Source organism: Myotis lucifugus, unplaced genomic scaffold (genome assembly GCF_000147115.1).
Source record: "Myotis lucifugus unplaced genomic scaffold, Myoluc2.0 scaffold_849, whole genome shotgun sequence".
Lineage (NCBI taxonomy): Eukaryota > Metazoa > Chordata > Mammalia > Chiroptera > Vespertilionidae > Myotis > Myotis lucifugus.
Window position 1 is genome coordinate 71,455 of NW_005871897.1, and position 27,961 is coordinate 99,415.

Here is a 27,961-nt window from a genome sequence, read left to right on the forward strand (position 1 = left end):
TAGGGCTCTGGGGAAGGAATTAGCCATAAGAGGAAAGACAGAGGTGAGAAATGGCCGCTGTAGGGGACGTGGTGGGAAGTGTGTGTGAATATAAGGGGTGGTGAGTCTGCTCAAGTGTGTAATGGAACTCTGCCTGGGCAGTCAGTGGCCTTTGAGACTGATGACTTTCTTCTGGATCCTTGACCTGGTTCCTGGGAACGGGGCCATGAACCTTGGGCAGAATATACACAGATCTCTGCTCACATGTGTTCTCTTTCATTCCTCTCAGGTTTGCAGTGAGCGTTGGCTACTGGGATGACCCTTACCTCCAGCACCTTGTGAGGCTGAGCAAAGAGAGGAAGGCCCCTGAAATTAACAGAGGCAAGTGGCCCCCTTTCTCCCTGGCATCTTCTCATCAGCTGAGTGGTCTGAAGTTTCAGGGATTCATTTAAAAAATATATATATATATATAATTTGTATTGATTTCAGAGAGGAAGGGAGAGGGAGAGAGAGAAAGAAACATCAGTGGTGAGAGAGAATCACCAATCAGCTGCCTCCTGCACACCCCACACTGGGGATGTGATGGGAACCCGCAACCAGGGCATGTGCCCTGACCGGGAATTGAACCCATGACCTTCTGAACCCATGACCTTCTGATTCATAGGTCGACGCTCAACCACTGAGCCACGCCTGGTGGGAGAGGGATTCATTCTTAAACAGAGTTCCAGGATGCACTCTCTCCAGTAGTATATGAAAGTGCTCATTTCCTAACATCCTTATCAATAGCGTATTATGAAACTTCTTATTTAGAAAAAATTTTTATTTTTAGAAATACTTTTATTATGGAAAGTTTCAAACTGTGCAAAAGTGGAATTACATGTGGATCAATTTTAGTAATTATCAAATCTTCGTCATCAGTATGAAGTTTTTTTTAAAATATATTTTTATTGATTTCAGGGAGGAAGGGAGAGGGAGAGAGAGATAGAAACATCAATGATATAGCTGCCTTCTGCATGCTCCCTATTGGGGATTGGACCTGCAACCTGGGCATATGCCCTTGACCAGAATCGAACCCGGGATCCTTCAGTCCGCAGACTGACGATCTATCCATTGAGCCAAACCGTCTAGGGCTCAGTGAGCAATTTTTAATCTTTGTTAATCTGATATTGAGAAATGCTATCATAGAGTAGTTTTAGTTTTATTCTTTTTACTTAAGGATAAGGTTGAAGATCGTATGTTGAAAAGCCATCTATATATCTTTTACTGTTAAGTGCCTGTTCACATAAGGGACTACTTTTTGCTGCCTTTACTGAATGGGTGGTGACACCATCAGGAAGTCAAAGGATTTGACTGAGAAGTTGACCACGTGACAGTCGCTCCTGTGTGAGCAGGGAGTCTTGGTCCTGAAGATCCTAGAGGGAGGGCCTATAAGAAATGCAGACATTTTAAAATGGGTGTTTCTGAGAATAAGGACTTGGAGTTTGCTTTGAACAGAGGGCGAGCTTGGGGGAGCCTGGCTGAGTGGGCTCCGCCCCCTCCTTCCCGCTTCCTGTGAGTGCCCCAGAGGCAGGGACCTGCCGGGCTGCCGGGCTCGCTGGCACCAGGTCAGCCTCCTCCCTCCCTTCCTCTCTCTCGGGTTTGAATGTCTCTTTGGGGACCTGCAGCCCACTGGGAGATGCTTCCCACTGTGCAGGAAGGCTCTGTGTGTTTCCAGTGTCCAAGCCGACTCGCTTCTCTGTGGCTGTGAAAAAGCTCAAGAGGCCAAATTCCTCGAGGTCATTTTCAAGAGGAACATTGAGACCGGATGTTTTGATGTAAAACCCTGGTCTTCCTGAAGTAAAATTATAGGACATTTTATTTCTCTTAGGACAGATAGTTAATCCCACCCTTACGTAGGTTGTGCACAGTTTGGGTCAGACGGCTTTAAGAAAAAGGGGGAGAGAACCTGGAAGTTGCCCTGTCTCAGGTGAAGTCTGCAGCCCCTGCCTCCCCGCAGGAGGCGGGCAGGGTGTTCCGGCGTGCTCTTCGCTCTTCGGGGGGCTTTGCAAGGCCACTGTTGTCGGCACTGAGGGACCGCCTGTTCCTCTGTCTCTTCCTTAGGCTATTTTGCTCGAGTCCATGGCATCAGTGAGCTGATAAAGGCATTCCTACGGAAGACAGAGTGTCACTGTCAGATTTTAAACCTTGGGGCTGGGATGGACACCACCTTCTGGATATTAAAGGTGAGTTAAAATTCCCCTTCCTCTTTTCCCAGTTGTTTGCATTTAATTTTGAAGATGTTCACCTGGTTCTAAAATTTTAAAATATATTAAAATGGATGCAGTGACAGCCCGTCTACACCCCCCCAGTCCTTCCATGCCCCAGCCACCACCAGCCCTGGCTTCGTCGCACCAGGTCCCCGTGAAGGATGTGTGGGTTGTGTCTCACCTTTTGCTGTTGTAAGCAGGGCGTTAATGCAAACTTGTGTGCGTTTTTCTCTGCCTGTGGAAACATATCAGAGAAAACATTCTGTTAGTGGAATTGCCGAGACAAAGAGCACGTGTACTGGTGATTTTGACACTAAGATTTTATTGTGGGCATAACAGTGTCTGTAAAATTTGGAGACTTGCACAGCTGGGTGTTGGTAATGTGATGCAGAGCCTTTTGGAGCCATTCTTTGATTTGATCCCTTAACTGCCCTGCGAGGGGCCAGGAGCAGGTGCACTCACACACAGGAAAGGGAACTCGGGTCTAGTTAGTGGCAGGACCAGGACTGCAATGTTGGTCTTTGATTCCTGGGTTGGAATTTTACCCCAAGCCCTTTCCCTACAAAGACCTCACTGGTTGCATTCACTTTTTTTATGTTTGTATAGATTTTTTTTGATTCTTCTCTGAGATGTCACGAGGGTACCTGCATCCCCCCAGATTTCTTGCAGACGGACACAAAGATAATTAGAGTGTGTGGTGTTTCCAGCCTGCATGTCGGCCCCAGAGCAGCTCCCCTGCAAGGTCTGTTGTCTTGGAGCTCCCAGCCTTTCTTTCCTGGAGAAGAACTCAGCGGCCTCCACTTGGTCTTAGGATTGAGTGCTTGCCCCGCAGTCTCCATTCAGATAAGCATACCTCCCATTGGTGAAGCGCTTTTACAGACAGGACTTCACGAGTTTCCATGAGAGCCCCGTGAGGCGGGTGTACACACCCGGGGCCGCAAGAGCTGTGTCTTCTCCAGATGGCCAGCCAGTGGCCTGGGAATGTGGGGCAGCTCAACCTCCGGAGTCCTTGTTCTCTCCTATGTGTGCAGCCCCGCGCTTGTATGGAGGCATCTTTTCTGTGGGTCGATTGTGCCTCTAACACAGTGACCCTAACGTGGTGCGAGCACCGGACAGAGTGCAGTGGAGAGAGTGCGGTGTGGACAGGGGCCTCTAACACAGGGACCACAGCGTGATGCGAGGCACTGGACAGAGTGCAGTGGAGAGAGAGGGGCGGGGTGTGGACAGGGGCCTCTAACACAGGGACCACAGCGTGATGCGAGGCACTGGACAGAGTGCAGTGGAGAGAGAGGGGCGGGGTGTGGACAGGGGCCTCTAACACAGGGACCACAGCGTGGTGCGAGGCACTAGACAGAGTGCAGTGGAGAGAGAGGGGCGGGGTGTGGACAGGGGCCTCTGGAGAATCCCTCCTCGGCCTGACACTGGACGTGGGGTGTGGTTTCTTTTGGTTGTATGTTTCCTGTCTTGCAGGTGGGTGAATAATAAATAAACCCGAGGTTGTATTTCTGAGCGAGTACACCGAGGCTCCTGTGCTCCTCCCGGGAACGAGGTTGTCCGTCAGCAGTGAGGAAGGAGAATAGCACAGTGTCTGAACGTTCTCTATGGAGGTGTTTTTGTTGCTCTAAGGAGTTTTTTAAAAATGGAAAGTTCTTCTTTTTGCCAAGAACAGAATTATGCTTGTTTGCGCTCTTAGAGCCCAGGCCGCACGGGCCGCCTGCTTTTGTGACTCGGGTTTATCGGCAGCAGCCCTCCCAGGTGGGCGCATCTTCTCGATGGTGCCTTAGCACAGCGACCGCCGAGTCGAGTCGTCAAGACGCCATGGGGCCTGCAAAGACTAACATACTTTCTGGCTCTTTGCAGAAAGTTTGCTAATCCCTGTTTTGGAGAATATGCGCTTCTCTGAAAGGGCAGGGAAACCGCGTCCACTGGTCTCGCTGTCTCATGCAACTTCCACCTGCATGGTCCCCGGCTGCGCCCGCAGAGGCGTGGCTGGAGTCACAGGCTTTCTGCCGCCCTACTGTGTGAGCTCGGCTGTAGGCTCTTGGGCCCAGGCTCTGTCTTCAGGCAGCGGGCAAGAATAGGCAGGGGAAGGCCCAGCATCGCCCCGAAGGAAGAATAAGGGCGAGTGAAACACACTACATACCAAGTTAACTACCACAAAACCCACCCATGCACTGGGATAGGTCTTCATGGTCTTTGTACACCCAGAAAATGGAAGTTTTCTTTTTGCTTTTCCTCTTTTTTATTCCTTTTTTTTGCAATGTAACATTTGATAAAAATCTTTTGTTTTATTTTTTACTAAAATCACATTTTACCCTTCACCACAGTATCGCTACAAACCAGCTAGGGCAGTGGTTCTCAACCTTGGCTGGACATTAGAATCACCTGGGAATCTTTTTAAAATCCTAATCTCAGAGGATGAGGCCCGGAAATCAGGATTTTCAAAAGATTCCCAGGTGATTCTAATGTGCAGCCAAGGTTGAGAACCACTGAGCTAGGGCAGTGGTCGGCAAACTGCGGCTCAGCAAACCGTGGCTCTCGAGCCACATGAGGCTCTTTGGCCCCTTGAGTGGTTCTTCCACAAAATACCGACTTCTGCGCATGGGCCACAAAGTTTCAATTGCACTGTACGTGTGCGCCCCCACGTGGTATTTTGTGGAAGAGCCACATTCAAGGGGCCAAAGAGTCACATGTGGCTCGCAAGCCATGGTTTGCCGACCACGGAGCTAGGGGAACAACTGCTGGATTAATTTAAGGGTTTTATGCACCTTACAAAACTTACAACAAAAGTAGTTTCCATTGATTTCCTTATAAGTGGCGTTTTCAAGGACCTGGGCAACCTGTGACTTCCTGAGCACAGTGTGTGAGAGCAGCCCACGCCTGTTCCGCTTCACAGCCTTCTTCACGTACGAACACCCATCTGTCCGCCTCACAGCACGTACTGGGTGGAAGGTATATGGAGGGAGGTCATTAGGCGTCTACAGCCGCCGGCTGCCTGCTCGCCGCCTCCGAGGGAGCCGCCGTGGTCTGCACGTGTGTGTGCGGGGCAGGCAGTCTCCTTGCAGAGCGGGTGTGGCAGGCGTGCGTGTTGGCTGCTGCCTAGTGCCAGATGCCTCGTGCCGGGCCAGGGCTGGTCCGAGATGCGCTGTAGTGACACGGGCGCTCCGCTGAGGCAGTTAACACGGCACTGGGTGCTGTAGGTTGCATCCAGGAAGGATTTGCACCTGGTAGGCAGGTACAGGAGACGCAATTGGTAGGGTGTAGTAGAAATTTGAGTGATCGTTTGGTTTGTAGTGATACTGTGTGTTGAAGGGTAAAATCTGTTCTTTTCTGTTCCTTTGTCTTTCTCTCTCTTTCTGCCTCCTCTTCCTCTCCACCCCTCTTCCCCCAGACCAGATCCTCTGAGATTTTAACTGAGGACCATTCTCCACGTGGGTGGGGGATGGCTGGATCCCACAATTCCGATGCTCACCTTTCGGGGTCCCCTGCTCATGATTTTGCCCCTGTTGTGCAGCCCCAGGGGCCAGTCTGCTGCCCGCTGTACTGTTGTCTGTCTCAGGTCACTGCATGTGCTGTACTCTTACCTGCCCAATTGCTCAAGCCAGAAGCAAGGGTGCCGGCCTTGCCCTTCCTCCCATCCTGCACCAGCTGCCACCAGGGTCTGCAAGCCAGCGGCTTCCTTTTCCTTCTTCTTTGTCTCTTTTACAATACGGCGTAGTTCTGTTTTTCTGGACTACAGTGCAGGGGGGCGCGAGGGGTTGACGTGTCTCCAGAGGGGGACGCTGGGCAGGTGGGCCAGGTGTGGGCGCCTTGTTTCCTGCTGGGTCTCAGAGAAGTGAAGCGCTGCTGCAGCATGACAGGACCTGGAGAGTCACCGGGGGTGTGGTCACACCTGTGCAGGCAGTGACTGCCCACAGGGAGAGGAGGCCTTCGAGAAGGTCTCAGCCAAGCTAGCAAACACGGGAAAGGGAAGCAGGCCGTGTGTGTGTGTGTGTGTGTGTGTGTGTTTTTCAGGCTTTTTCACTGCGGCCCACAGTACAGTGGGGCCTTGACTTACGAGTTTAATTCGTTCCGAGACCGAGCTGTTAAGGAGCTTGTTAAGGAGCTCGTTAACTCAAATTACTCTATCAACTCAATGCAAAAAATCGGCCGAGAGACAGCTGGTATCTCAAAAAACTCGTTAGTCAGGACACTCGTAAGTCAAGGCCCCACTGTATAAAATAAATGTAGCACCCACGCCAGGACCCACCTTTGTGTACCTGCATCTTTAACCCTTTGAGTGCCAACCAATATCCGAGGAACTATGCTAAAATTGCCAAGGCATTTTTGCTGGTTTTACAGCAGTTTAGGAAAAAAATTATGAATCGCAAGTAAATGAAGTTACATATTCACAACTTAAGGAAACCTTTACTACATTGACATATTTAGCAATATCATCATCACTAATAAAAGCAGACTTAGAACTGGACGCCATTTCGAAGCTTTGATAGCGCTCCCGGCACGTTTGGTGAAAGACAGGAGGAGCGCGATTGCGCTCCCCGGCAATCTAGGGGTTAATGATAAAGGCTCACAGGTGGCGCATTTGAGGCAGGCCCTGTTCTGCAGTGTCTCCTGTATGTATTTCCTCGTTAGTCCTCACAACCCCAGAAGGTGCTATCATTTCTCTGCTTTTCGCCCAGGGAGTGGAGTGCCGTTCCCGAGGCCTCACAGCAAACAAGTGGTGAGCTGGGTTTGAACCCGCGCCCGGCTCTAGTGCCTGCACTTTATCTCCCCCCACTCTCCTCGCACAGAAAAAGCAAACGTGTCGCAAAATAACACTAGCCCTCGTCACATGCTGTTTTCTTTTTTTCTGATGCTTGCTATTTTATTCTATTTCATCCCCAAACTGCTGGTCAGACCTGCTGCATACATTGATTTCCTGACCTGTTAGGTCCCCAACTGCTTTTTGAAGAATTCTGTCACGTCCTACTTCCAAAGCACCTCTTACCTCCCACCTCCACCCCAGCGGCCACTCCCCCAGTTTAGGTTCCCCATTACTTCTTACCTGGACAACCTCAGTGGCCTCCTAACTTTTCCCTCCATCCATTCCTCATGCTGAGAATAACTTGGGAACTGCATTTCTGACCGTGTCGTTCCCCTGGTTTAAATCCTCGGTGCCACGTTGCTCTTCGGGGCCTCACACTTGCTCCGTGGAGATGACAGTCAATGTGTGCGTGAATACGTCATTCTCAAGATTTCTGTGTGTTTTTTTCTCAGGATCAAGATCTTCTCCCAGATAAATATTTTGAAGTCGACTTCCCACTCATAGTCACGAGAAAGGTGCACAGCATCAGGTAAGTGTGGTTTTCGCCCGAAGAGAGAATTCAGAGCCAGCCTCAGTGGGTGGCGTGTGGGTTGCCGGGACCTCGTTTTGTGCACGGCTTTCCTTTGCCCACCTCCCACCTCCATTCTTGCCCTGGGACCCTCATTCCAGCATGCCGTGCAGTCTTCAAAATGCAACACGCCCTCTCCTGGGACACTGCCCACTGACGCAGCTCTCGACGGAGAGTAGTGTGGTTTTTCACGTGCATTTTGTTTGCTGCTTTATTCCCAGGGCATAGAGAGGTACTGGTTCAGAGTAGACGTGCAGTGAATATTTTTTGAATGAATGAATGGAGACCGAAGTTAACCAGTGATTATATATGAGCTATTGTGGGGCCATTCCAGGTTTCAGAGAGTTTGCTGATCTTGGCTGAGAGCTTGTCGTTGCCTGGCACCAACTTGGGTTGTCTCATCCAGTCCTCAGAGCAGACTCATGAGTTAAGTGCTGTTAGCCCCTTTTACAGATGGGAAAACTGAGGCTCAAAGAAATTTGGTTAATTTGCCCAAGACCACCCAGCTAGCAAGGGGTCGAGCTAAGATTTAAACCTTGACTTCAAGCCCAAGGTCAGGGTTTCTTAATAGTGTTAACCCAGGCTTCCTCCCTCCTGTTTAAATCAGCCACTGAAACAAAATCCTGATTCTTATATTTACAAAATTTAATAAGCATGAAAGCTTAAGCTTGTCCTTTAGAAATGCCTAATCCTCACAAACTGGAAATACTTTTCAAACTTTGGTTTTTCTACTTTAGCCAATGAAAATAAGATTTTTACCCTTCCCAAATAGAAAAGAATATTTTACATGTAATGTGCTTTTCGGACGACTGTGGCAATTCTGATGCTCTGAGGAGTGCAGAGGACGACGACGAAGCTTGAGCTCTGAGTAGGAGCGAGGAGGCTCAATGCGGGCCAGCGGCGCTCTCCGAGCGGAAAGGCATGCGTCTGTGTGCTGCCTGGGATACCGGCAGTTTGGCGCTCTGATTTTTTTCATAGTCTCGATTGGGGGCGTTATCACATAAATGTTCCTGAACTTTAGGTCTGAGTACGTGAATTATTGGAGTTACCTGTGAGAAATAGTGAGTGTCTGTAGGGTTCTGTTTGAGAAGAGGCGGACAGCTGGCGATGGCGAGACCCGCACTGCGACGCCGGGGAGTTGCTGCAGCCTGTCTCGCTCAGTTTGTGGTTGGCCTCGGATCTGAGTGTGATGCTCAGCTGACCTAACCGAGACGCGTGTCCCTGGAGTTCCCCTAGGTCAGTGGTCGGCAAACTCATTAGTCAACAGAGCCAAATACCAACAGTACAACGATTGAAATTTCTTTTGAGAGCCAAATTTTTTAAACTTAAACTATATAGGTAGGTACATTGTTATTAACTTAATTAGGGTACTCCTAAGGCTTAGGAAGAGCCACACTCAAGGGGCCAAAGAGCCGCATGTGGCACGCGAGCCGCAGTTTGCCGGCCACGGCCCTAGGTGCCTCGGGTCAGAGGGAATTGAACAGAGTCCCCACCGCAGCAGCCATCGCATTTGCCGCTTTTCAGTGGTGTCTGCATTTGTGCAGCAGATAAGCCGCCTGACTCCTCTTTCTCTTTCCCACCTTCCGTAGGTCCAGGCCTCTCCTGTTAAAGCCCATTTTAGAATTACATTCAGAGGACACACTTCAATGTGGCAAGTATCCTCCCCAGGTGGTGCTGTATGGACCACATCGCCGTTGTTGCTTGATTCCCCCTTTCCTTTTTAAAGATGGTGTGTGCGTGCATGTGCATGTGTGTACGCATGTGTGTGTGTGCACCTGTGCACATGATGTCACACAGTGTCTACTTCTGATCCATGTACACTTCCTTCACAGTTACCAGGAAGGATTTTAAAACAGCTATTTGTGCCGAAACCGGTTTGGCTCGGTGGGTAGAGCATCGGCCTGAGGACTGAAGGGTCCCAGGTTCGATTCCGGTCAAGGGCATGTGCCTGGGTTGCGGACACATCCCCAGTGGGGGGTGTGCAGGAGGCAGCTGATTGATGTTTCTCTCTCATCGATGTTTCTAACTCTCTGTCCCTCTCCCTTCCTCTCTGTAAAAACTCAATAAAATATATTAAAAAAAAAAACAGCTATTTGTGACTTATTAGATGTCCATAGACCCCTAATCTTAAATCTTTAAAAAATATTTAAATTAGTTGCCAACATTTTGAAAATAGGAGGTTTTTAATGAAAACCTGATTTCCTGCTTTCCTTGGAAAGAGCAGATCTGGCAACTGCGGCCCTCACTCCTGCAGGGAAGTGCTTGAGAAGGGTGAGTGGCGCTCTGTCCCCCTCTGCTGTCTTCAGCCTGACGTGCCTCACCCACTGTCACCTCCTGGGCCCCAGCACTCAAGCATTCGCCTCCAGTTTTATTTTATTACTAGAGGTCCAGTGCACAGATTTGAGCACCGGTGGGTCCTTTGGCCTGGCCTGTGGGGATCAGGCCAAAACTGGCTTTCTGACATCCCCCGAGGGGTCCCAGATTGTGAGAGGGCGCAGGCCAGGCTGAGGGACCCCACTGGTGCACAATCAGGGGGCTGGGGAGGGACTGAGAGAGGGCTCCAGGGCGTGTCTGGCCCATCTTGCCCAGTCCCCATTATCTGGACCCCAGCAGCAAGCTAACCTACTGGTCAGAGCATCTGCCCCCTGGTGGTCAGTGCACGTCATAGTGACGGGTCGAACAGTCAAATGGTTGGACACTTAGCATATTAGGCTTTTATTATATAGGATTTTTGGGGTTAATCCTCACCTGAGGATATTTTTTCCATTGGATTTTACAGAGAGAGGGGGAGGGAGGATGAAAGAGAGAGAGAGAGAGAAAGAGAGAGAGAGAGAAACTTGGATGTGAAAGAAACACATCGATTGGCTGCCTACTGCCCATGCCCTGACCAGAGCTGGGATGGAACTATTTTCTGTCAAAGGTAATATCTTACAAATTGGCACAGCACTTAGAGAGCAGCCTTCCCATCAGTACCAGTGTGGAGCAGGCTTACTTGTTGCCCTCCTCACGTATAACCTACTTTCCTAAATTGAAAGTGTGTGTGCATGTGCGTGCATGTGTGTGTGCACGTGATGTCACACAGTGTCTACTTCTGATCCATGTACACTTCCTTCACAATAAATTGAAATCTATTCGACATCAGCACTGTGTAATGCAGGGTGTACCTGTTAATTCGAGACGTTTATATGTTGTAGTATGACTGCCAGTGTAGTGGTAATTAGTGCCTCTAGCATGCCACATAATTATCGTTTCCTTTTGGCGGTCGGGATAATGGAGATCCAGTTTCTTAGCAGCTTTGAGGCCTAGGGTGCAGGGTCGCCAGTGGGCACAGCGTGCACTGGGTCTCTAGGACGTATTTGCTCCTCGGTGCAGGTGTGTGCCCTGAAGCACCAGCTCTGCCTTAGGCTGTGGGGAGCATCCCTGTGTGTGTCACAGCACGGGCTCCTCTGCACTTTAAAGAGGTCATGAGGCGGTGCTTCCTGACGCATGCGCAGGGGTGCTCATCGCAGTGCCCCCGGCAGAGACCACCTGGGAACGCCACGTCTGCTCGGGAGGGATTGGCTCAGTCAGCTGTTTTATCCACTCAGCAGAATGCCACGAGAGCACTGTGAAGCAGGAAAAGCATTTTTCAAAACATATGGAGTGGCCCCATCTCTCTCTCTCTCTCTTTTTCTCTCTGTGTAGAGCGAGAGTGAGAGTGAGAGAGAGAGAGAGAGAGAGAGAGAGAGAGAGAGAGTTAGTTTGTGTTGTGTCTGTGAGTTTAAGCACATAGGAAAAAAAGCTGGAACGTTATACACCAAAACACTAATAGCTGTTTTGGGAAATGTAATAATCAGTAAATTTTCACTCTCCTCTTACCTGATTTTTTAAAATAATGAGCATGTACTTTTATAATAGAGAAAAACAATAACTTTAATTTTGAGGAAGCCCTGTCCATTGGAATTAACAACCTCTTCTTCATTTATTTCTGTTGCAATGCTCTTCTCTTGTATTTGCAGATGGACACATGTTGGATTCGAAGAGATACGCCCTTATTGGAGCAGATCTTCGAGATTTAACCACACTGGAAGAGAAACTAAAGAAATGTAACATGAACACACAGTGAGATTTTTTTTAACCTCTTACATGTGTGTGGTCTCTTGCTAACGTGAGATAAGGCCAGTTGGCAGTGCAGCGGGATACCCAGGCCCCGTTTCGGTGCATCCCTACCTTGAGTGATTTTCTGAACTTGTTAGAAGCACTGTTTCTCGAGTCTGTTTCACATCAGAATAACCTGTATTGCTTTTGTAAAATACTGATGTGTAACATAAACAAAGCTTGGTAGAAGGTAATTGTGTGCATAGAAGCATACAACTGCAACACACAAAGAAAGGATTAGCATCCAGAATATACAAAAAACAGCTACTGTTAAAAAAAAAAGTCCCGTAGACAAATGGGCAGAAAAAAAACGACAAGGCAGCTCAGAGAGAAAGTGAAGAACATTGTAGGACAAGGGTAGGGAACCACAGTAGTAATCAGATGAAATTCCATTTTGCTTCCATCAAGTTGGCAGAAATGTAAACGCCTGGCAGTATTAGTGTTGGCCAGGTGACGGGGAAAAGGAGTGGTCCGAGCACCGGTGGACGTGCGCTCAGTAGGACGAGGGGGAGGAAGGTCGGAGATACCTAGTGAGATCGCACAGCTGTGCGCCCTGTGCCACAGCAGCTCCTCCTCCAGCTGTGTCCCCTGCACGTATGCACAGGTGGGTGTTCATTGCAGCCACCGTTTTTATTTTTTATTTTTTTTTATTTTTTATTTTTTTTATTTATTTTTTTATTTTTTTTTAATCCTCAACCCAGGATATTTTTTCCATTGATTTTTTTTTTTAGAGTGGAAGAGAGGGGAGTGAGGGGGCGCAGAGAGAGAGAAACATTGCTGTGAGAGGCCAGAGATCGAGCCTACACTGAGGTACTTGTCCTTGACCGGGAATCGAACCCACAACCCTTCGATCTGAGGGCTGGCGCTCTAACCACTGAGCCAAATCGGCCAGGGCATAGGCAGTGTTTTTAGTAGCAGAAAACTGAACACAACTTAAATATCCATCAGGAGGGGAATGGATGAATAACCTATATCAGTGGTTGGCAAACTGCGGCTCGCGAGCCACATGCGGCTCTTTGGCCCCTTGAGTGTGGCTCTTCCACAAAATACCACGTGCGGGTGCGCACGTACAGTGCGATTGAAACTTTGTGGCCCATGTGCAGAAGTCGGTATTTTGTGGAAGAGCCACAAAAAGAAGAAACTGAAGGCAAAAATCAATGGCAAATGATGAAATAAAGTAGCAACGAGGGGATCACTGCTGGAGAGGAGAGGGGGCGGCAGAGCATGGCCCGAGGCTAACGTCCTTCAGGGGGAAGGACGGGTCCCCGTTCTTCTGAGAGGGCGAAAGGAGTAAGAACAGGTGCACATACAGGTGGCCTGCCGGCGACTGAGGGAGGGGAGTTAGGGAGTCAAAGCTTGGTCTTCCCAACACATCTTTCACTTATGCGGTGGTGGCTGTCGGGCTGCGTCTGGAAGTTTTTGTTGGCCTATTTCGCCTGGAATCATCCGCCAGGCTGTCATTAGGAGGTGCAGACCCACCTGTCCTTTCTTCCCTCTGGGGAACGTTTATGTGCTGCACAGATTGCAAGATGTAGTGTGCTCCCTGGCAGAGGTGAGTGCTGGCGTTCAAGGACACGACTGGTTAGTGAGTGAAGGTCGGCAGTGGGCGTGGAAGCCGGGCCTGGGAAGCCCGCAGCCCGTCCACATTGAGGACTCTCACGCTGGGTTCCGTCTGACCGCTCCTGTTGGTGAATAGGAGTGGGGTTTGCTCTGTTTGCTTAAAATCCTCTTTGAGTCAGTGTTCCCTTTCCGAAATGAAGGCTTTTAGATATTTCCCTAGCAGTTTATTGCTTTTCCTAATTCGTTCAGTACTTGGGTCCGGTTAGTGAGAATGGATATTAAGTATAACGTAATTTCTTGGGGACTGATGTCGGAGCACAGCTCCTTCTCTGCCAGGGGCTGTCCCCCGTGGACGCCGGGTATGAGCACGTATAGGAGAGACTTTATTGCAGACCAAGCAGCCATGCTAACGGAGCCACCAGGCAAAACAGATCTGCAAAGTAGCCCCACCAAGCAGCCGCGCACCGGCTGGTCAGTGACAGTCTTTCTACCAACTCAGACAAGAGAGGCTTCTCGCCAAATAGTGACGTCAGTCTTTGGGTCATAGGAAGGCACACTGCGCAGTGCGTACAGTGAACTGCCGGGTCATTGCCTTTGCACATGCGTATGGCAGATTGGTCTTGAACATCCGGCGTGTTCTGATTAGGGTTCCCACAACTGATCACGCTGTTTTCAATTCTTCATGGTGTAGCTTATATAAAAAGAACTAGATTCCGTTAAACGAATGCCAGTATTTCTGCATCTATCAGTCAGCTCTTCATGTGTAACAAATCCTTCCAAACTTAGAGGTTTCAAACAGCTCACTGTCTAGTTGCTCAGGATTCTGAGTTGACAGTTTGGGCTGGGCCTAGCTGGGTGGTTCTTCTGCCAGGAGACCAGGCTTAGCTAATATCCTTTGGGGTCACATGCGTGTGCGTGTGCGTGTGCGTGTGTGTGTGTGTGTGTGTGTGTGCACGCGCGCGCGGGGAGAGTCCACAGCCATTCAACTCATTTTCACAAGCCAGACACACCACGCTCGCGGCTCACCTGTGTGCAGTATGTCTCGGACGTGGCGGTGCCAGCTGGGGCTGTGCAGAGTGGCCATGTGCTTGCAGAGTGCTGCTGGGGCCCTGGCTGTGACTGCCCTGCCAGAACCGCGGCACGTGCCCAGCCAGAGTGCCAGCCGGTGAACACGTGCCTGCTCTTTTCTCCCAAGGTTGCCGACACTCCTGGTGACCGAGTGTGTGCTGGTCTACATGACTCCGGAGCAGTCTGCAAACCTAATCAAGTGGGCAGCCAACAGTTTTGAGACCGCCATGTTCATCAGCTACGAACAGGTAAGAGGAAGCACGAGAAATCCGAGTCCTGCCCCGGAGCCAGGGTGGCTCTGCCTCGGAGCACCGTACCTGCTTCTGCTCTTTCTTTTCCTTCTGCCTCCAGCTAACGCAGTGATGGCAAACCTATGACACGTGTGTCAGAGGTGACATGCAAACTCATTTTTTGGTTGATTTTTCTTTGTTAAATGGCATTTAAATATATAAAATAAATATCAAAAATATAAATCTTTGTTTTACTATGGTTGCAAATATCAAAAAATTTCTATATGTGACACGGCACCAGAGTTAAGTTAGGGTTTTTCAAAATGCTGACACGCCGAGCTCAAAAGGTTCGCCATCACTGGGCTAACATCTCCTTTATTAGTCAGTGCTCGCAGGCCTGCTGCTCTGGAGCCCTTGACCTCCTGTAAACTTTTAGCTGTTTTTGGAACTGCTGTATTGGCCCTTATGGAAGGTTCTTGAGTTCCTATTCGATCACTGTATTTACTATCCTATAGAGTCGGAGCCCTGGATGGAGGGAGTTTTGGTTGCCTGCCCTGTAGGGGTGGCAAACTCATTGCCCTCAGAGGTGGGCACGGGGTGCAAGGGGAGGAAGTTGGCAGATGAGTGCTGTGGAGGGTGGGGACTAGGGGGCCCAGCCATCCTGCTCCAGCTCACGAGACCGGCCTCCGCAGTCCCAGCCTGTGAGGCCTGTGAGCCTCCAGTTGCTTTTCAGAAGTTAGAAAGCAGGGTTGCCGGAGTTCTTGCCCAGCATCAAGAAGGGCTCAGGAATCTGGAGAAGGCTGTGCGTAGATGACATAGGAATCCAGAGAGTAATAAAGAGTCCGGAGATGAAATATAATTTTGAAAGGCATTGGGGGTCAGAGGAGCTTAGTTAAAGGAGCTAAGATCTAAGATCTTAAGTCTAAGGCCTTAGGTTCTCTCCGTCCCCAGGACCCCATGCTTTTTATTAACACAACTTGTCCTGAGACGAGGCAGAGATATAGACTTCAAAGGGTCAGGGTTTGGTACAGAGTCCATTGTCAGAATGGGGGAATTAGCCTATGGCTATTCAGGTGTTTGGCCAGTAGGAGGCAATAACATGTAGATTAAGATGCCCTTTAACTGTCTGGCAGCCACAATCAGTTTCCTATTCAGGTTTGAGGAAATGCCCTCAGCCATTCCCAACAGGTGACTACATGTGTGACTCAACCCTGTTGAATCCCCAAGTCTCATCAACCTTTTGATGAAACTCTTGAAATTATGACATGCTGGAATTGGTCTACGGCACAGGGTTTTTAAAAAATGTATTTGTATTGATTTCAGAGAGGAAGGGAGAGAGAAAGAGATAGAAACATCAATGATGAGAGAGAATCATTGATCGGCTGCCTCCTGCACACCCCCTACTGGGGATCGAGCCCACAACCTGGGTATGTGCCCAGACCAGGAATCAAACTGTGACCACCTGGATCATAGATGACGCTCAACCAGTGAGCCACGCCAGCTGGGCAGAAATGCAGGATTTTAACGTAACATTTCCTAATTTCTAAATTCACTGAGTCTGGCCCTCTGGCTGCGGGTTTGCTGACTGGGTTGTTCCAGAGCTTTGGGATTGTCCAGCTGGTGTCCAAAGCTGGCCCTGGGTCTTATCGGCTGTGAGACCTGAGGCAGAACTGCGTGGGGTTGGGAATCTGTGCTCTGGAGGTAGACTGCGTAGCTGTGTGACCAGGACGCGGTTCGTCACCTCTCTGTGCCCGTGTCCTCATCTGAAAACGAGGATGATAACGTCCCGCTTCATCGTGTTGTTGACAGCATCCCCTGGCTGTGAAGGCAGTGTTGGCGGGTAGTGGCCCACTCTGAGCCCTGCTCTCTGTTCATAAAGAGAGAAGATGCCACCTCGGGTTTGTGGGCGTTCATGACATGCACATGGAAAGCACCGAGGCCATGCGTGCTGATGTTACTGTTTATTGTAGTTTTGTTAGTTGTATTGATTTTGTTTTCCAACTTATTTTATTTTATATTTATGGCAGATGAGAACAGTGCAGGCCTTGCCCACGGTCGCGTGATTATGGGCAGACCAGGGCTAGACCTAGGCTCCTCGTCCGCCCACCCAGTCCCGGCTCCTGTGTAGGTGGGTCCTGGGGGGTTGATTTCCTCCTCCCTCTGTGACTGGGGGCGGTCCTCAGACTCAGTCTTCAGTCCTGGCGAGTGGGCGCAGTGCAGCTGGCCTCCTCGGTCTTCTCTCTGCTGTGAATAATTCCGGGGAGCCTGCTGCGTGCAGGATGTCACTCCTGGGGAAAATGAATCCGCTCTCCCTGTGCTCCCCACATCTCGGCTGTCTGCCGTTTCGTTCACCTGGCTTCACTGGTGTGTTCCTCTATCCAACAGCACCGAGGGGGGTGGGGCGGTTCAGCGAGTTTAGGCCAGAGACCCTGTCACTTTGGAGCAGGCCTGGGAATGGGCCAATGCCCAATCTGTTGTCCACACTGCCCCCAAACCGGTTCCGATCCCCCCACAACTTAGTAATTTTATCACAAATACAAATCACCTGCATCCTCGTGTATTAATGCTCACATGCCTTACATTAGTTCCTAACTAGTTTAAAATGACAAAACCACGTGGACGATGACAACTACAATAAAGATAATAATAGCGAATGCTATGCTGAGAGTTTCACACGTGTTAACTTATTTAATCACAGCAACCCACAGGGTAGGTCCTTGTCCTCGTGGTTTTACGGGTGAGGGGACTGAAGCACCGCGGATAGGCAGCTTGGTCAGAGTCTCCCAGCGGTCAGATGTCGGGCCGGGACTCACACTCGGGCAGTGCAGCGAGGGAGTGTGTGTGACAAACGCACCCCCCTCCCGAATGAACAGTGTGCCATCCGACGCCTAGTGCCACGTAAGCCATACACATGCAGCACAGGAGAAAACCCTGGCCACCTGACCTGTTACGGTGAATCTTTGCCACTTTGTATATGACAACGTCACAGTGCATATGTGCCGTAATAGGTGATGTGCTGTGGCGTTTGTGCACATACAGAATTTAATTATTATTATTATTTTAAAAAATATATTTTATTGATTTTTTACAGAGAGGAAGGGAGAGGGCTAGAGAGCCAGAAACATCGATGAGAGAAACATCGATCAGCTGCCTCCTGCACACTCCCCACTGGGGACGTGCCCGCAACCAAGGTACATGCCCTTGACCGGAATCGAACCCGGGACCCTTGAGTCCGCAGGCCAATGCTCTATCCACTGAGCCAAACCGGTCAGGGCTTTAATTATTTTTTTAACTTTTTATAAGTGCCTGTAGTACAATAGACAGTGTTGTGTGTGGTTTTTTTTAATCCTCAACTGAGAATATTTTTCCATTGATTTTTAGAGAGTGGAAGAGGGAGGGAAAGACAGAGAGAAATATCAATGTGAGAGAAACACATCGATTGGTTGCCTCCCACATGTGCCCCGATCAGGGCCCGAGCCAGGGAGGAGCCTGCAATCGAGGTACATGCCCTTTGGTCCGCAGGCTGATGCTCTATCCATTGAGCCAAACGAGCTAGGCCTTAATTAGAGTGTTTCACACAAGTTTTTTTTTTATCCAAAAGTGACACTACATCCAGAATAGAAATATATCAAATAGTACAGAAGGGCAGACAAGGAATGTAAGTCTCTCCTACCCCCAACCTCAGCCCTCTCACCTGGGAAGCCACTTTGCCAGATTCCAGAATTTTTCTATGCATATGCAAATGTAGAGATTTTTTTTTTTCTTAAAGGCAGATGGGAGAATACAGTAGACATTCCCCTGGACCAGTGGTTCTCAACCTTCTGGCCCTTTAAATACAGTTCCTCATGTTGTGACCCAACCATAAAATTATTTTCGTTGCTACTTCATAACTGTAATGTTGCTACTGTTATGAATTGTAATGTAAATATCTGATATGCAGGATGGTCTTAGGTGACCTCTGTGAAAGGGTTGTTCAACCTCCAAAGAGTCGCAACCCACAGGTTGAGAACTGCTGCCCTGGACCTCTTTTTTTCAGGAGTTCTTAGAGCTTAGAGATCATTCCATAGTGGGTGTGTGTGTCTTTCCTGCTTCCCCGGCTCTGTGGTATTCCATCGTGTAGAACATGCAGAATTTACTGCGCCCGGGTGATGTGTTTAGCTCTTGGACTCCCCGGTCTGCAGCGCTGCAGTGGACGCCCTTGCACCTCCGTGCACATGGGCAGGTGCACCTGCAAGAGAGGCTGGGCCCGGGCGGGTTCTCTCGGGGGGCGGGGTGGGGGAGGGAGGGTACAGCTGCCTCCAGGGGCCGCCGGTTCATGCCCCCATCCGCGCTGCGTGGCCTGCACTGGGTACCCACAGACCTCAGTCCTCACTGTGAGAAGTAGGGTGCTGTTGTATTTTGCGTGTGTGAGAGAACACCCTAATGGCGATGCCTGGCTGCTCTTCCCTCCCCAGGTGAACATGGATGACCGGTTTGGGCAGATCATGGTCGAAAACCTGCGGAGACGACAGTGTGACCTGGCGGGGGTGGAGCCCTGCAAGTCCTTAGAGTCCCAGGTCAGAGCAGAGGCGGGCGTCCCCTCACACCCTTGGCCAGCCTCTCAGGAGGAGCGCTCGCCTGTGGGCCAGGCTCGTTTGGCCACCGGTTCTCACGCTAGTGCAGTCCAACCCTGCTTCCCATGTTGGTATCAAACGCATATTTCCTACACCCTATTATTTACCTTTTTATTATGCATTTTTCAAACAACGGAAAAGTAGAGGGAATAGTAAAACCAACAGCCATGTCCCGTCATCCAGCTTCAATAATTAATATTCTGTAAATACTGCTCATTCCCTCCAAACTTTTATTGGTGGTGGTATTGGACTGTGTTAAGGCAAATCCCAGATCGTATATCATTTCCCTCCTAAATACTCAGTATAAATCTCCATAGACCAATAGGAATGATGATACCATGATTACAGCTTGGAAACTGGCAGTAACTCCTTCGTAGCTTCTAACACCCAGTTCATGTTCAGTTTTCCGCAGTTATTTTTTAAAATGTTCAGAGTTGGTGCATTTGAATCTTTTTTAATTTTTTTTTTTTTTTTGCTGAAGAGATACCTCCCACTCTGCCCTCATTTAAATAGGCACTGCATGTTCAGTGTAGGACATTGGGAAATAAAAAGAAGGAAGATGGTAGGGGCCGGGATGGGCTTTTGAAGGAGGAGGCATGTAAGGAATTGTCAGTGGTTAGAGACGCCCGCATTCACGACTGTGCCTTGTGGCTCTCCATTCTCTCCACTCTCCTCGCACGGCTCAGAAGGAGCGGTTCCTGTCGAACGGGTGGGAAACGGCGTCGGCCGTGAACATGATGGAATTGTACAGCCGGCTACCTCGGGCCGAAGTCAGCAGGTACGGCCCCTGTCCTGTCCTCTCACGTAGACTCCTCGTGAATCACGTTGCCCTCCTGATACACATTAGACACTCCGCCCGACGGGAACGCGGCAGCTCTCAGCCGAGATCGGGTTTGCGCCCAAACAGGGGACCTGCATCCACCCGAAGCGCTGACACCTGCAGGGCTCCCAGGGCTGCCTCCAGGTGGACACTGGGCGATCCTCGTGGTTGGAGTGGGAGGGAAGGTCTCTCACAGGTTTTTAAATGGGCTTTTCCTCTCATTGTAACAGAAATACACGCTGGTTCTAAAAAAGTTTTCAGGCATGTAAAGCAGCTGAGGTTTAAAGTGCTTTCTGCACCCAGGCCTCCAGAGAGCCACTCACAAGTGGGCGCCCCCTTCTCTCACCCACGCCCTCTGAGGGCCATTCACAAGCGGATGCCCCCCTTCTCTCGCCCACGCACCCTGAGGGCCACTCACAAGTGGGTGCCCCCCTTCTCTCACCCACGCCCTCTGAGGGCCGCTCACAAGCGGGCGCCCCCCTTCTCTCACCCACGCACCCTGAGGGCCGCTCACAAGTGGGTGCCCCCTTTCTCTCACCCACGCCCTCTGAGGGCCATTCACAAGCGGGTGCCCCCCTTCTCTCACCCACGCCCTCTGAGGGCCGCTCACAAGTGGGTGCCCCCTTTCTCTGCACCTATAAAGAGAAGTGCTTACTGGCAGATTAGCTTTTTTTAATTGGTAGATTCATATTACACATGTGTCTATAAACCACCTTGCTTTCTAACAAACCTAACAATAGGTTATATTTATCTTTACCTGTCACAGCAGTGCGGTCCCTGTGGCCAGAGGGTGTATCACTCCTGTGGTGTGTGGACGTGTGGGTGGGTGGTGGTGTCCTGTGTTTTATTTTGTTTCAGTTCCCTGTTATACAACCACTGCTGGCCCGGCCGGTGTGGCCCAGTGGATTGAGCATTGTCCCGTGCACCAGGAGGTCATGGTTCAGTTCCTGGTCAGGGCACATGCCCAGTTTCGGGCTCGATCCCCAGTAGGGGGTGTGCCGAAGGCAGCCCATCAGTGTTTCTCTCTTTTCCTTTCCCTTCTCTCTCTAAAAAAACACACACAATAAAAACATATTTAAAAAACACCACTGCAGGGCACGTGGCCATGCTCACCTCTGGCCAGTGTGGGCGCCAGCGTGTTCGGTTTCTGTCATCATTCTGTACTTCTGCTCTGTGCTTCCTCCTGCCTTTGGGGACCCACAGGTAGAGTTGTTGGTCTCTTGCAAGATACTGAGAAAATACTGGGTCTTGCTCTCCACAGCCCTTCTTAACTGTGGGAAGCACGACTTGTTTCCAGTCTGTACGTCAGATCCTTGACGTGCTGTCTCCACGTGATCTGGCTGATGCCTCCTGGGTTTTTCTAGTTTTCCGTCCCCACGGGCTGGTCTCCACTGGCTTCATGTCAGGAGGACTGTTGTGAAGAGCCCTGGTCTGGCGCCTGTGACGGCACGGGGCTCGCGGCTCTCCTGGGAGCCCGGGGAGGCGTCTCACCGCCTGGGCCACCGGGCAGCAGCTCCGGGGCAGCCCGTCTCGTGTCGCCAAGGCCTTTGCAGACACGTGTCCCAACAGAGGGGGGTGAGGGGGACAGCTCTGGTGTGTCTGCCCTGGGCTACGGTCCTCCCCACTCTGAACGCCATGTAGTTGGTGTCCACGTTCGCCAAGGGCTTTGGAGGGTATGTGCATGAAAAGCCCAAGGCAGGCCCGTTGACCGAGCCGGTGCTGCCTGCGCAGTGTGTGCTACGCCCTTTCTAAGCACAAGAGGAATAACTGGCCCGAACCGGGCAGAGATGAGCCTGCGTGTGGCGTTCGCAGCCGAGCTTGGAGGTCACCTCCTTGGTAGGGTGCTGGTTTCTTCTGGAACTTGGTATTAGGACGCCTGCCTTGAATGTCTTCTGATTCGTTGGGAACATCAGTTAGGAAGCAACCCAAGTCCTTTATGGATAAACATTCTCACTTCAGATGTGACCCTTAGGCCTGAATACCGAGGCAGGAACACACACACGTACAGAAACGTGAGACGTGCACAAATGTGCACTTACGCACCCCCTCCCCCACCCCCACACACAGCCTGGGCAAAAGGCAGTGCCCAGTGCTGCTGTTGGCTATTGTGAATAGTAGGAATATGGGTCATGTTTTATTTTTTTCATACTTTTTGGAAATGCCTGAATTCCACCCCCACCCCCCACAGTGTGTGCATATGGCAGAAAATATTTTAAAAACCCATATCATATATTTGTGCATGTTTCAGTGTGTGCATACCTTCAAAAAGTTTACATTTAAATGCTGTTTTGAAAAAAATCATACAAACGTGATTAAGAAAAAGAAACGAGCAAAAACAAAAGCCCTCACCCTACTCACTGCTCGCCACTACCTCCTGGCGGTGTTGTCTGTGTTTCCAAGATGGTCTGCTCTGTGCACGTATGAGCCCACCCTCTCTGCATAGCGGCAGTAAACCACGCACCTTCCTGCCTGAGCCGCCTGCTGTCTAAAGGCCGTGCTGCGTCCCAGAGGCTGTCCTGCAGGCTGCAGGCGTCCGTGCGTGCTGGACCCGCCAGCGTCTCTAGGTCAGGGTCTTCGCTGTCCCTGTGTGGCAGCCGGAAGCTTCGGTGAGTGCTCTGGGACTCCGGCCGGAGCAGGTGCAGGGTAGGGCATCCCGCTGCGAGCTGACAGGTGCCACTGTCCTGGCAGGACGGCGCCTCCCCAGTCCTCTCCACGGCATGCTGGCCTTGTGATCCTCGTCCGTCTGAGAGGTAGGAAGGTGTCAAGTATTTAAATCTACATTTCTTTTCTCCAAAGTGAAATTGAAAACCTCTTGTTTTTCTTTTCTAGTGGACTTGTCTTTTAAAAATTAAAGTATAGTTGACATATAGCATTATATAAGTTTCAGATGACAACATAGCGATTCAACATGTATATACATGACTGTTTTCGCTATGCTGTGCATTAAATTCTGTAACTTATTTATTTTAAACTTTTACTGATTTTTATTTTATTCTTATTTTTATTTTTGTTAATCCTCACCCGAGGATATTTTTTTCCCATTGCTTTTTAGAGAGAGTGGAAGGGAGGGAGGGATGGGGAGAGAGAGATAAACTTCGATGTGAAAGAGACACATTGATTGGTTGCCTCCTGCATGTGCCCTGACCAGGGCCAGGGATCAAACCTGTAATCCAAGAACATGCCCTTGACTAGGAATTGAACCTGTGACCATTGGGTGTGCTGGCTGACACTCTAACCACAGAGCAACACGGCCAGGACAAACTTTTATTGATATTTAGAGGAAAGGAGGGAGGATGGAGAGAAGTCAAAGGAAAGAGAGGAAGAGGGAGAAACATCGAAGTGAGAGAGAAACATGAATGCGAGAGAGCAACGTTGATCAGTTGCCTCCTGTGCCCACCCTTACCGGGAGTTGAACCTGCAACCTGGGTATGTGCCCTGACCAGACTCGAACCCACCACCTTTTGGCGTACGGGACAAGGCTCCAACCATCTGAGCCACCAGCCAGGGATGTAACCTATTTAAGTGGAAGTGTGTGCCTCTGTCCCCTTCACCTTTTCATCCTTCCCCCACCCCATCCGTCTTTTAAATGAACTTTTGAAGTTTTTCGTATTGAAGTACAACAGCTCTTTATGCAGCAAGGGAATCTACCTTTGTTATTTATGTTGCAAATATTTTTTCTAGGTTGTCTTTTGATTTTGCTTATGGTGTTTTTCCTTCTTTTTAATAAAAATAAGTTACCGTGGAAGCGCTCCGTAGCTACTCCTTGTAGGCTCTCACTCGGTCTGTGTCCTGAGCGCCTGGTCCTCGCTGTTAACCGTGCTCACCGTCTGTTCTGCGTTGACTCTGCAGGATCGAGTCCCTGGAGTTCCTGGACGAGCTGGAGCTCCTGGAGCAGCTCATGTGCCACTACTGCCTGTGCTGGGCCACCCGCGGGGGCAGCGAGCTAGGTACTGTGCACCCTGTCTTCGCCCCAAAGTGGGGACCTTTTAATCTGCAAGGAAAGTACGACATCCGAGCTTTGAGTGCAGAGGGCACTAGCGCCCGTGCCTGTGCCCGTGACCGTCTCGGGATTGGCCATCATGTCCCGTGTCCCACACACAGAAGCGGGAGGGGTGTCAGGGAGAGCCCGCACCAAACCAGCCAGCCACCCCGTGCAGGTGTGCGCAGGATCGCCGCAGGGAGGCGGAAGACCTTGCGTTTAAAGCAATAGTGATCTTAATCAAAGTGACCAGGGTCTGTCTTCATTAGCTCATACCCATGTCTCCTGGGTGGTAAACACGGACCGGTGTCTCTCATCCACTGCGGGCGACGCTGCCCAGCCGGTCGAGCAGGGCTTCCCTGGTGCTCCTGGCACCGGGGCCTTGGTCCAGTTTCTCCTCACAGCTTCCCACGTGGCCCTGCTTCCTCGGGGCGCCTGCAGACTGTGGAGAGTGCTTTAGATCCCAGCTCGGGCCTTGAACGTGGTAACTGCCCCGCAGGCTTCCTACAGATGTGACCCAGGGAGGGGCAGCTGTAGTCAGGCAGCTGATGCAGCGGGAGAACATGACCAAGGCCAGCTCTGACCCCGTGAGAAACTGCAGGCTGGCACAAGCCGGTTAATCATTGCCCCGGGCCTGTCTCCCCACTGCTTTATAAATTTACTCAGCTGTGCAGCTCAGCCCACAACACCCTTTTCTATTTGTTTTTTTATTTAAAACTAGAGGCCTGGTGCATGACATTCGTGCACTTGGGGGGGGGGTGGTCCCCTCAGCCTGGCCTGCGCCCTCTCGCACTCTGGGACCCCTCGGGGGATGTCCGGCTGCCGGCCCAGGGGGAGTGGGTCTAGGCTGGCAGTTGGACATCCCCTGAGGGGTCCTTAGTGTTGCTGTGGAGGCAGGAGAGGCTCTCACCATCACTGCTGCACTCGCCAGCCGTGAGCCTGGCTTCTGACTGAGCGGTGCTCCCCCTGTGGGAGTGTACTCACAACCAGGGGGGCAGCTCCTGCATTGAGCGTCTGTCCCCTGGTGGTCAGTGCGCGTCATAGCAACCGGTCGTTCCACTGTTTGGTCAATTTGCATATCAGCCTTTTATTATATGGGTCACTTAGTGGGGTTTTTATGCTGGTATTCCCCTCCCAATTGTAAACACAAGGTAATTTTTAGTAGAGCCTTTGAAAGCTGGTAAGAAGTATGATGAAGGAAATAACCATGTGGGTGCCCGCCACTGAGCATCTCGAGTGACTTTTCTCCTCTGCTTTTTCAGCTCTGGTGTTGCTGGCAGAGTCGAATTTACAGGCTGTGTAGCTTTGATTGCTGATCTTTTCAGCTCAGTATTATAACACGAGCATTCCCCTTGCTATTACAAACTCAGTGAGTGTAACTTTAACGGCTTCAGGAAATCCTGTCATGGGGCTATGTCCGAATTTACTTAACTTTCCCAACTTTGGAAATGCCGGTTGTGTGTGGCACTTCCAGTGGACTTTAGATTTTAGCGTGACTGTGGTGAACATTGTTATGACGGGGCTTCCTTTGTCCCCACCGTGCCCGGCTGCCATGATGGCGGTACACGTGTGTGCGATGAAGCACCGTGTCTGCATTTGTTAACAAGGATGTGGCCCACCGGCCGCGAGTTTGACATGCTTGCATGGTTATGGGGCTTTCCTAACCCTTTAAACTGCCTGCAAGCACGGCCCCGTGTGGGCGTGTGTCCCTGTGCCAGCCCGTCTGAGGGAGCAGGACGGAGCTGCTGCGTCGGTGGCCTGTGCAGGGGCGTCCCGGGGGCGGGGCCAGGTCACTCCCATCTCTGAGTCTTCTCTTCTGCGGGAGCCTTTGCATCTCTGTGTTTCCCTCAGGCCTGACGGAGATCACTTGCTAACCTGGTCAACGCAGAAGCTGCAGCCGCCGACCTTCCCGGAGCTGACATGCGGGGCCCAGAGTGCTGGCCAGGCCTCATCTCCGTGCATCCCACCCTCCAGAAATCGCATCCTAGGGCTGCCGCTGCACTTCCTGCTCCGGTCGGCCTACCTGTTAAATAAACCTCAGCTGCCAATGCCTGTGTGCTGGTCCTTCGCTCCCCTGGGTGGGCTGTGTCCCCGCGTGAGCTGAACCCTGGCGTCCTGCGTCTGACCCGGGCCTGGCCGAGTGCCTGGGTCAGACACAGCTCCTGCCCTCCATCCTCAGCATTTACTTCATGTGCGCTTGCTTGCAGCAGCCGACATGGCACCTTGTATCTTGACTGTGGGCCACCGGGTCCCAGGCTCCCCTCGGCTCCTGCGTCTGCCCCACCAGACTAGCCCGTGGTCCTCTCCTCCCCCCTTGTTATCATGGAGGCTGAGCGAGGGCCCCTATAATGTCCTCCTGATCCCATCCCTCTGTTCGTTACCGTATTTGCAGGTGTGACTAAGGGTGTGGAGGAGGCAGGTTACCGGGAGTTGGGGGTGGGCCCAACATAACCCTGGGGTCCTTAGGGGGGTGGCGGGAAGTCAGAGTCAGAGGGGGCGTGGTGCCCACGCAGGGCCTGCAGCGACACCTGGGGGCAAAAGCGAGGACTATAGGTGGTCAGTTGCTTAAAGAGCACAGGCGTCCCTCAGCACCCCCAGAAGTAGCCAGCTTTGCCAGCACCCCGACTGGAGCCCAGGGAAACTGATTTCAGACTTCCAACTGGCAGAGCTTGTCTGAAGCCACCAGGTGAGTGTCATTTGTCCCAGCAGCCACGGGAAACGGGCCACAGAGTGCTTGTCCCACAACCCAGACACGAGGTCTGGCCCCCGAGGAAGCTGAGCCTGTGCGCAGAGTGCAGCCCCTGCTCTCCCGGGAAGAAGGTAGCGCTGCGTCCGCCATCTGAGTCTCAGTCGCGTCCCTGGAGCGAGGACTGCAGACGGCACTGCTCTGCCCCACACTGCGCACGGGGCCTTGCGCCGCGAGGCGGGCCTGACCCCATCACCTGGTGAGGGCGCTGCCTTTCAGCCACCTTTCAGGTCTTCAGTTCCAGGAGGAGGTGCAGGCTGGCGCTGGTGGCTCTGTAACACAGTCCATCGTTTTGCTTTTCGTGGTTACCCACCGTCAACCATGGTCCAAAACGATTAACTGGGAAATCCCAGAAATAGTTCGTCAGTTTTGAATGGCATGATGTTCTGAGTAGTGTGATGAAACCTCACCATCCTGGCCTGTGGGATGGGAACCCTCCCTTTGTCCCGAGAAACCATGTGATAGACACTCCCCGCCCTTAGTCCTCAGGCGGCTGGGGTGTCGGAGGGGCCGCCCAGGTCTGGCAGGACTGGCGCGCCAGCCACCCTTATTTTATTAGTAATGCCACATGCTCCTGACTTTCGTTACTGTGTGTTGTAATTGTTCCATTTTATTATTGTTAATCTCTTACTGTGCCTAACTTATACATCAAGATTTATCATAGGTATGTATGTATAGGAAAAAACAGCATATGAGGGTTCGGTACTATGCAGTTAAGGCATATATTTTATTGATTTTCTACAGAGAGGAAGGGAGAGGGTTAGAGAGCCAGAAACATCGATGAGAGAGAAACATCAATCAGCTGCCTCCTGCACACCCTGCACTGGGGATATGCCCGCAACCAAGGTACATGCCCTTGACCGGAATCGAACCCGGGACCCTTCAGTCCCCAGGCCAATGCTCTATCCACTGAGCCAAACTGGTCAGGGCGGTTTGGTGCTTTTTTGTTGTTGTTCTCATGTTGTTTCCAGTTTGGTCTTGTTTTGTTCTGTCAGCACCTGTGTAACAGTTGGCACAATGTGGTCAGGGCTGAGCCTCGCAGTCAGCAAGCCTGAGGGCTGAGCCCACCCATGAACAGGAGGACAACAGCAATCAAGACCCAAATACAACAGGAGGGTTCACATAAGCCACACAAGCAGCATTCCTAGTGCACACAGCTCAAAAGATCAAGGAGATTGCACTACTGGATCCCACAAGAAGGCCAACCCACC

The 27,961-nt window shown here is 51.0% G+C and overlaps 1 protein-coding gene across 6 annotated transcripts in view; it reads left to right on the forward strand.

Moving 5' to 3' along the window:
• LCMT1 (leucine carboxyl methyltransferase 1) overlaps nucleotides 1-26,123 on the forward strand; it is a 40,696-nt gene extending 14,573 nt beyond the window's left edge. The window contains exons 2-11 of one of the 6 annotated variants that reach the window (XM_006106568.3): nucleotides 269-360; nucleotides 2,080-2,201; nucleotides 7,482-7,558; nucleotides 9,187-9,248; nucleotides 11,596-11,698; nucleotides 14,490-14,610; nucleotides 19,047-19,148; nucleotides 19,892-19,983; nucleotides 23,875-23,972; nucleotides 25,856-26,048. In XM_006106568.3, the coding sequence (XP_006106630.1) occupies nucleotides 269-360; nucleotides 2,080-2,201; nucleotides 7,482-7,558; nucleotides 9,187-9,248; nucleotides 11,596-11,698; nucleotides 14,490-14,610; nucleotides 19,047-19,148; nucleotides 19,892-19,983; nucleotides 23,875-23,972; nucleotides 25,856-25,878 (892 nt within the window). In that variant the 3' untranslated portion in view covers nucleotides 25,879-26,048. Of the gene's footprint in view, nucleotides 1-268; nucleotides 361-2,079; nucleotides 2,202-7,481; nucleotides 7,559-9,186; nucleotides 9,249-11,595; nucleotides 11,699-14,489; nucleotides 14,611-19,046; nucleotides 19,149-19,891; nucleotides 19,984-22,425; nucleotides 22,540-23,759; nucleotides 23,797-23,874; nucleotides 23,973-25,855 lie in introns of those variants that run through there. The other 5 variants (XM_014448531.2, XM_014448530.2, XM_014448529.2 and 2 more) reach the window with 5 other exon arrangements.
• Nucleotides 26,124-27,961: the final 1,838 nt, after the last annotated feature.